Source organism: Solanum tuberosum, unplaced genomic scaffold, assembly GCF_000226075.1.
Source record: "Solanum tuberosum cultivar DM 1-3 516 R44 unplaced genomic scaffold, SolTub_3.0 scf00240, whole genome shotgun sequence".
Classification (NCBI taxonomy): domain Eukaryota; kingdom Viridiplantae; phylum Streptophyta; class Magnoliopsida; order Solanales; family Solanaceae; genus Solanum; species Solanum tuberosum.
The window spans coordinates 309,723-318,648 of record NW_006239164.1 but is presented as its reverse complement, the minus strand read 5'-3'; the positions used below and the strand labels follow the sequence as shown (position 1 = coordinate 318,648).

The 8,926-nt window shown below is 33.1% G+C and overlaps 2 protein-coding genes across 5 annotated transcripts in view; both read right to left on the bottom strand.

Moving 5' to 3' along the window:
* LOC102605790 (B3 domain-containing protein REM14-like) overlaps window positions 1–4,624 on the bottom strand; it is a 13,143-nt gene extending 8,519 nt beyond the window's left edge. For 2 of the 4 annotated variants that reach the window (XM_015313243.1, XM_015313246.1), the window contains exons 1-7: window positions 4,306–4,624; window positions 3,532–3,874; window positions 2,557–2,636; window positions 2,194–2,425; window positions 1,144–1,221; window positions 882–961; window positions 521–752 (exon numbers count right to left, since the gene is read on the bottom strand). In XM_015313243.1, coding sequence (XP_015168729.1) covers window positions 521–752; window positions 882–961; window positions 1,144–1,221; window positions 2,194–2,425; window positions 2,557–2,636; window positions 3,532–3,874; window positions 4,306–4,371 — 1,111 coding nt within the window. In that variant the 5' untranslated portion in view covers window positions 4,372–4,624. The remainder of the gene's footprint in view (window positions 1–520; window positions 753–881; window positions 962–1,143; window positions 1,222–2,193; window positions 2,426–2,556; window positions 2,637–3,531; window positions 3,875–4,305) is intronic. The other 2 variants (XM_015313244.1, XM_015313245.1) reach the window with 2 other exon arrangements.
* Window positions 4,625–5,748: 1,124 nt separating this feature from the next.
* Window positions 5,749–8,926, bottom strand: part of LOC107062530 (putative B3 domain-containing protein REM15) — a 12,882-nt gene continuing 9,704 nt past the window's right edge. Inside the window, exons 9-14 of the mRNA XM_015313237.1 lie at window positions 7,209–7,539; window positions 6,991–7,103; window positions 6,670–6,898; window positions 6,457–6,587; window positions 6,144–6,375; window positions 5,749–5,774 (exon numbers count right to left, since the gene is read on the bottom strand). Coding sequence (XP_015168723.1) covers window positions 5,749–5,774; window positions 6,144–6,375; window positions 6,457–6,587; window positions 6,670–6,898; window positions 6,991–7,103; window positions 7,209–7,539 — 1,062 coding nt within the window. The remainder of the gene's footprint in view (window positions 5,775–6,143; window positions 6,376–6,456; window positions 6,588–6,669; window positions 6,899–6,990; window positions 7,104–7,208; window positions 7,540–8,926) is intronic.

Below are 8,926 nucleotides of genomic sequence, written 5' to 3'. Positions count from 1 at the left end.
TTTTTTTCCACCCCCCCCCCCCCCGGTGCTCCGCCTTTTGCTCCCTTGGTGACTCAACCCACGACCTTAGGGTTGAAAGTGGAGGGTGACCCTTGAGCCTAACTCAACCCCAAAAGTTAGCTCATGAACGGAAGGTTGTCCAAGTCCGTATAAGCAGACCAAGTGCCCATTCCCCAACCAATGTCCCACTTTAACACCCCCTTCATGCCTAGGCCCAATCGGACCGTGAACAATATAGCATGGGTCCAAATAAGGAAGGACCAACCTCTGATACCATGTAACAGACCAGGTATGGGAGAATAAACTGATATATTATTGCATGGAGTAACAAGTATATATACATGTACATAGTATCCTAACTGTGGAGAGAAGCAAAAAGCAAAATCCCATAGATCTATTATCAATCCCTATAATTATCCTAATTATGTATACAAGGAATATGACTACATTAATTCTTTCAACAATAACAAAGTAAAAAGATCGTGAAAAATAGGAAGTTGCTTTAAATGAGGAACCTTACCATGAAATTTCCAGATTGGTTGTTTTCCATTAGTAACAACCTCAAACATTATTTGATCTCCCGCCTTTATGTCATTCGCAGCACAGAATTGGCCCCATCTTCCTCCAACACAGACAAGAGAACAAGAGGTATATATCCTTAAATTCCATGACCTTTGTCTTTCATCTCTAATAATTAAACCACAATTCTTGTTGGTGAGACCATTTTCCTTCGCAAATTTACTAGGAATGCGCTGAAATTGTTTATAATGATTTGCACATTTCATCAAAAATTTCATATGCATCATATTTTACCGTAAATAACTCCAACTGATAAAGAGGAAAAGAAACAAAATAGTGCATATGTTCCCTTTGAGACTTACCAAGTAACCATTTGTAAGGAAATACTGTTTCACCGTGCATACAAACTGAGATTGACCAGAAGGGTCATGAGGAGCAGCTTCTGCACGGGGAAATGGCTTTGCTTTAATGAAAAAAATGATCACAAATAAAACATGAAAAAGCATCTACATCCACCAAATCATTTGGCCAATTTTCTTCTAAATAAATTGAAACTTATGTTAAGATTATGGCTATTAACTTGCAAATTCATCAAGCATAAACTAATGGACTTTAAGATGTTACCTTCCGATTCGAATTTCTTGCAAGTCTCTTCAAAAGTATGGGCTTCGGTTTCTTCTTGTTGCAAATTCTTTGCATATTCTGTTGATCATAGTGAATTTAGAACCTTCTCACAAATGAAGCCAAAGCTCTTTGACGAAGAAACACCATATAGTGTCAGTGGTGATTCTCTGCCATCCTTGAAGAAATTTGAAGATTTCAAGTTTTTTTTTCATTACTACCTCCAGTTCAAGCTTGGAGGATGTACACTCCTATTTATGGAACGATGATTGAACCTTAGTTTTCTAACATTAGACAACAATGTCCTACAATTAGCACTAGAAGCTTTGATGATTCAGAACACCACAATTTGGTAGGTTTTAGATAGAAAGAACTTATTTGTAAAGCAATAAATTGGAGACCAAGCTACTTTCTTGTAAAAAGAGGTCGAAAAGGGAAGACAGAGAAGAATGGTTGCCTCTATGCATATTAGCTATTTTACTTGCTATTCTCAAACTTAATCTTGATTGTGTCCACATTGAAACAATCAAACAAATGTGCTTCTTGACTCCACTTTACAGTGGTGCTTAAACTGCAAAAATACTTTCCAAGGAATGTCGTTGTGAGAAATAAAGGCACGCAACAAATATTATTGAAATGTGTTACTACTATTGTCTTACACTGAGCCCTATTTATACCTATACTTTATACTATATAATAAATGTTTCTAATGTGGGACACTAAGTGTAATATTAGATATATGAAGTATCTATCCACTTGAAGCCGGTGCATACAAGTCATATGTACCGAGCTTGATACAGATGTAACTAATACAAGGGGACCAAGTAGTGAAAATATCTACAAGTTGTTCATTTAACTTCACAAATTTTGTAATAATATTTTCTGAGAGCATTTTAAATGTTTAGCTGTTTATGAAGAACAATTTATTACAGATTTGAACAACCAGACACAAAGCAAATAATTTTATCCAAGAAGTTATGAAGTGTCATGGTGCATATAACTAAGTAAAAAAACCGTGAAAAATAAGAAGTTGCTTTAAATGAGGAACCTTACCATGAAAGTTCCAGATTGGTTGTTCTCCATTAGTAACAACCTCAAACATTATTTGATCTCCCTTCTTTATGTCATTCGCAGCACGGAATTCACTCCATCTTCCTCCAATATAGACTTGAGAACAAGAGGTATATATCCTTAAATTCCATGACCTTTGTCTTTCATCTCTAATAATCAAACCACATTCTTTGTTGGTGAGACCATTTGCCTTCGCAAATTTACAAGGAACGCGCTGAAATTGTTTATAAAGATTCACACATTACATCAAACAACTCATATGCATTAGATGCTCACTTAAACACTCCAATAAACAAAGAGGAGAAAAATAAACAAAATGGTGCATATGTTTCCTTTGAGACTTACCAAGTAACCATTTCTAAGGCAATACGGCTTAACAGTGCATATAAACTGAGATTGACCAAAAGGGGTGTGAGTAGCGCCTTCTGCATGGGAAATGCCTTGCTTTAATAAAAAAATGATTACATAATTAGGGAGTCGTTTGGTTGCTGGTTAGGAAGTGAGTTATCCATTTATAAAATCAACATAATTAGTACCATGTTTGGTAGCATTTTAGTTGTTATGTGTAAAATTCAGCACACCAAGTACGGTGTTTGGTTATAGAACAACACATATATACGTTGTAGTCAAATACTTGTAAAAAATTTAAAAATAAAATATTTCAGAGGATACCTGATGGACTTAAATCCCGCACCAGATATTCGTGTAGCTATGGGTAGAATAGTTCATAATGTAAACCATGCATGGAGAACAACACACCTATTGAGGTATTCCCTTGCTTGAGAGGAGTGCTGAACGAGTCCAAATTTTACGTTTTAAAAGATTGACCATGAGGCAAGGTATTATTATACAGAAATGTGAGTTTGCTACTTTTGTCATCTTAAAAGAGCCACAATGAAATGTTATCTGTCACTCCATTCTGTTATGTATCTTGATACTTGTTGTCAACCTTTTCTTGCTACCCTTCTCCGGATAACTTTTCTTCTTGAACCGAGCGTCTATAGGAAACAACCTCTCTATCCTACCAAGGTAGGATATAGTTTGCGTACATCTTACTCTCCCCACACCCCACTTGTGGGATTACACTAGGTATGTTGTTGTAGTTGATGTAAGTACGGTGTTTAGTTACCAATTTACAGCTCCATATCATTAATACATGTATAAGTTATGAGAAAATCTATTTATTATTTATGCAAGGTAGAATATGTAAGTAATACATAATAACTAAACCCTGCAGTACTAATACTTGCATAACTCTAACCAACAACCAAACGAGTTGTAAGGGTATTAACATAAACAATTGGACTCTAAAGATGTTACCTTTGAATTCAACATTCTTGGAAGTCTTTTCAATAGTACGAACTACTTCTTCTTCTTCTTCTTCTTCTTCTTGCAAATACTCTGCATATTCTCTATCACAATGACTTAAATTAAAGACGGAAACACCAAATTCCAAGTCTCCTTCATGTCTAAAAATCAACATATCTCCTAACTTCAAATCATGCTCCTCCGTGAATTGTCCCCAACCCTCGTCCAGTTTCTGTCCATTTAGCTTCACCACCCACTTCTTACCACCCTTCTTCAGTATTGCATGTCCCTTTTCCTCACATCCTTCCAAATACTTCAAGAAACCATCTGGAATTTTCTGCAGTACAACATAAAACTTCACCCAAATAATCAAGCTGTTTTTTTTTTCTTAAAAATAGTTTTTTTTTTCTTTTCTGGGATAAATTCTTCCACCTCCATATACACATATTACTCATATTGGCGGAGCCAGGATTTTCACCAAATATACCTAAAAAATAATTTTAACCATATATAAACAGTGTAAAACGGGTTTGAACTCTACCAGACTCCGCCCCTGAATTTACTCCCTACATTACAATTTATGTGCTCTGATTCGGAATACAATAGTTAATCTAACTAATTCTCAGTGTAAATACAAGCATAGAATCCCCAATTTTAGATTTACATTAAAAAAAAAACATTGTTTTTGACTCTCCAAATAATATTTAAACACATAAATTGAAACAGAGAGATTAAAACATAAGAAAAAATTGAAAAAAAAAAAAAAAGTATTAAGGATTTACTCACCAGACTATTCTTGAAACCTGGGAGAAGGGGTTTGAAAAAGTGTGGTTTAACTGAAGTGACTTTCATGGCCGCAAAGAGAATGCAGTAAACTCTACTGTGAACAAATCATACTTACTTTCTGTAAATTTTGAATACAATTGAAGGAGAAAGCAAATTATTTGGAAATTTGATGGCAGCAATGCAGCAAGTAGAGTGTGTTGAAGAACAAGAAGAAATTTTGCAGCATCCAAAGCAATTTTTTTTGAAGAAATGCACTAAATTTTAGTGTTTTTGGGAGTTGGGACAAATAAAAGCAACGAACATTGGGGAGAAAAAAAATCATAAATTTTTGATGGTTTAATTTGTATATAGTTGGATGAGTTAATAACTCGTGTGATTTATCATTAGGGTTCATTTTAATTCATTTAGTTTAGTTCATTAATTAAAAATGTTAAAATATTTTTAAGAATAATTTTGTTTATTTGATATGTTTTTTAAAGTCATAACATGAAGGGAAAACAAATATTAGGTATCCAAATAAATAATTTTTAAAAAAAAACTAGGTTTGAATTTAAAAATAATTAAAATCGAAAGAATTGGATTATGACCTAATTCTTAGCTCATTTTCGTCTGATTTTTTCAATTGAAATACTGTTTAAGTGGATTAATAAACGATGGAAAAACTCATAATATTTGAAACCCTTTGGCTTACGATGGAAATAAATTTTTCTCCTATTTTAATTTAGGGAAAATGGTCAAAAATACCCCTTAATTTTGGTTTATTAGTTGACTATGTCCTTACTGTTAAAATGAAGTTATTTTTACCCTTACCATTACTAATTTCGTCATTTGTACCTCTATTGACGGAAATTCTCAAATCGACTTAAAAGCATTTTATTTGACAATGTAAGAAAAAGACTCATGAAGTGAAGTTGGAGTCAAACTAAAATTACACACACAAAAAAAAATGTTTTTAGGGATGGTAAGACCTTTGGATGCTTAATATTGATAAATTCTAATTTTGACCCTTGTAATTAATATACGATATATTTAATTTTCAATTGATTTAAATTTATGTGATCTCTTTATATAGAAAAGTGTCATATTTTGATTAGTTTTAAAAGTGTCATATATAGAATAATAATGTAAACTTAACATAAAACTTATAATATGTTAAATCTTTTTCAAATTAATACGATGAAACAATACATTTCATATTAAAAGTGGATGAAATCATAACAACATGAAAAAAAAAAGTTAGCAAATTTTTCAATGGAATTCATAGAAAAAGTCTAAAGGATGTTAGCATTTTCACCAGATAATATTAACAAGCTAGTCAATATACATGAACATATCAGACCCTTATCGATTCAATACACAAAACATCTCACATTCACGCAGGATCTAGGGAAGGGGTGTGACATGCATACATAGAGAGAGATACATTCAATCGCGCTTCATTGTTCAACCAATCTCCAGATTTTTTGTGCCTACAAAATACATTAACTTATGTAAGTCAATGTAAAATTTGCAAGGAAGACAAATGGATTACAATGTTCACTATATTGTGTGACATTCTTTGAAGTGTTCACATAATTTTCAACCTCTTATCCATGTAATTAATGAATCCCTTTTTCAAAGAGTTAATGGTCAATGGAACAACCGATAGTGATGACAATTCAGGTAGGAAAATGGAACAACTACTAGTTGACCTAGTCATCCTCAAGGTGTTTTTTAATACATGAAGGACGATGGTTCACGTTGGAAAAGGGCAATGTTATACAAAACTTCATCCAAGATGCATGACAAATAGAGTTATAGTTCACTATGTAAGAGGCTTCTTAAATGAGAAAACATACCATGAAATTGCCATATTGGTTTCTCTCCATTAGTAACAACATCAAACATTATGCGATCTCCTTCCTTTAAGCAATTTGAATCACGAAATTCATGCCATCCGCCTTTAATACATACACAAGTTCCAAAATAACATAACCTTAAATCCCACGACCTTTGCCTTTCATCTCTAACAATCAAATCACGTTTCTTGTTGATGAGACCATTTGCATGAGCAAATTTCTTAGGAATGCGCTGAAATTGTTAACAACCATTTGAACATATTATCGAAACAGTTATTGTAAGCATGATCACTTTGGCCTAAAAAAGACTTACCAAGAAATCATTTGAAAGGCAATAAGGTCTAACAGTGCATACAAAACGAGAATAACCAAATGGCTTCGGACTAACTGCTTCACCATAGAGAAATGACTTGTTTGATGACTTGATGTTGGGGCTTGGTTTATCTGTTACACGGTTAATTGCACACAAATCTCGATAAGCCTCAGTCTCAAACACAAACATTTCACAAGAAATTTAAGGCCTCACCATGAAATTTCCATACAGGTTTTTCTCCGTTAGTAACAACTTCAAACATTCTACAATCTCCCACTTTTAAGCAATTTGCATCACGGAATTCCTTCCATCCACCTACTATATAGATCTCAGAACCATAGGCAGTTAGCCTTAAATTCCACGACCTTTGTCTTTCATCTCGTATAATCAAATCACATGTCTTCACGAAACCATTTGCCAGTGCAAATTTTTTAGGAAGGCGCTGAAATGATTTACAACCATTGACAATATATCATCAAACATATCATATTTTTTTTTCTTTAAATAAACTCCAATATAAGTTTTGAGACTTACAAAGTAACCATTTGTAAGGCAATATGGTTTAACAGTGAACACGAAATGAGTAGAAACTTCTTCCGTATCGAGAAATGCCCTGTTTGAAGACATGATGCAGGGGTTTGGTTTGTCTGTTACATTTGTTAATTTGTAAACAAATCCATATCAAGATACTATAAACAATATTAACTTGCAAATTCATCAAAGTATAAACAAATAGACTCTAAAGATGTTACCATTGAATTCAAATTTCTTTGAAGTATCTCCTTCTTGTACCTCGTCCTCGTCCTCATCCTCGTCCTGTTCTTGTATTTGCATACACTCTGCATATTCTCGGTCACAATAAGTTGAATCAAAGATGAAAACCTCAAATTCCATATTTCCTTCATGTCTAAACACCAACATATCTCCCAATTGCACATCATGATCCTCTACAAATTTTTCCCATCCCTCTTCGAATCGATGTTCATTTAGTTTCACTAGACACTTCTTACCAACCCTTCTAAGTATTGCATGTTCATATTGATCATGTCCCTTCAAATACTTCACGAAACCTATAGGAATTTTCTGCATTAATACAACATAAACTTTAGATTACACTAATTTAGGAGTACATGAAAATGTAGCAACTATCTACCCAAATTATGTTTCTTTTGTGAAACAAAATTCTTCCACCATATTCACTACAACAAACAGCTTCTAGCAGCAAAAAATATACACATTAGCAAAGAGTGTTAAAACCTTAATTATCAGCATTAGCTAATTGTCACTGGATCCAATGTCGCTATAAGCTTTAGAAGTCATTTACAAAAAGTGTTAATTACCTCTGGAAAAAAAAACATATTTAGCGGCAATTAGGTCATTGCCGTTAATTAAGTACCGCTAAAATCATTTTTGATATAGTGATTCTACAAACATAACAACTACACCTCAGTCACAAACAAATTTGGAATATCAGCTATATGAATTCCCACTTCTTCCACAAATAATTATACTCCCTTCATTTCAATTTGTTTGTCTTAATTTCCTTTTTAGTTCCTTTCAAAATTGACCTTCACGCGACATGTTTAAGACATAAGACTAAAAGATATTTTGATATATTCTAGGATCTTTGTGGTTTAAGACCATAAAATTCAACTGTTTTTACTTTCTTAAACTCAGTATCTACTAAAAACTAGACAAACAAATTGAAATCGAAAAATTCATATAGTAGATATAAATGAATGATAAAATTGACAAAAAGAGATTACTCACAACACCATTCTTGAAACCTGGTTGAATAGGTTTGAAAAAATGAGGTTTTTTTGGAGGGATTTTCATGGTAAGCCAAGAAAATGCATGCATACAGTGGACAAATGTATAAAGTTCTTTTTTTTAAAAAAAAATTGTGACTAATATAATTGGTAAGTGGAATTTAGTGGCAGCAAAGGCACTTTTTCCAATTCAGTGGACTGTGTAACATATACTTATGAATGAATACAAATCCCAATCTTGACTCTTCAAGGCTAAATCCTAATCCCAAAGGGTGTCCAAGAGAAGTACAACCGACGGCGTGTCAATTTACTGCGGTTTAGGGATTTCATAAATTAAATTATTGTCGCCTTTTAAACGGATTAGGCATAAGTATTATGATCGAAATTTCAGAGACATGTCTTAACTAAATTAAGGTAATTTTACCCTCTGAACTCATTTTCTTTTTGGCCTACGTAGCAATATTCAAACATCTCCCATGCGCCTCAACTACGTGGAGTCATTGAGTGTGCCACGTAATCCAAAATGTGTGTAAAATTACAAAAAATAATAATATAAGTATGGGTAATAGAACATTAGTTTAGTTAAGGTATGTCTCTGAGATTTCAGTCAAATTTTACTTCTTCTATCATATTTCGTGCTTAGGATATATGAGTCTAAATCCATGATATATATATATATATATATATATATATATATATAT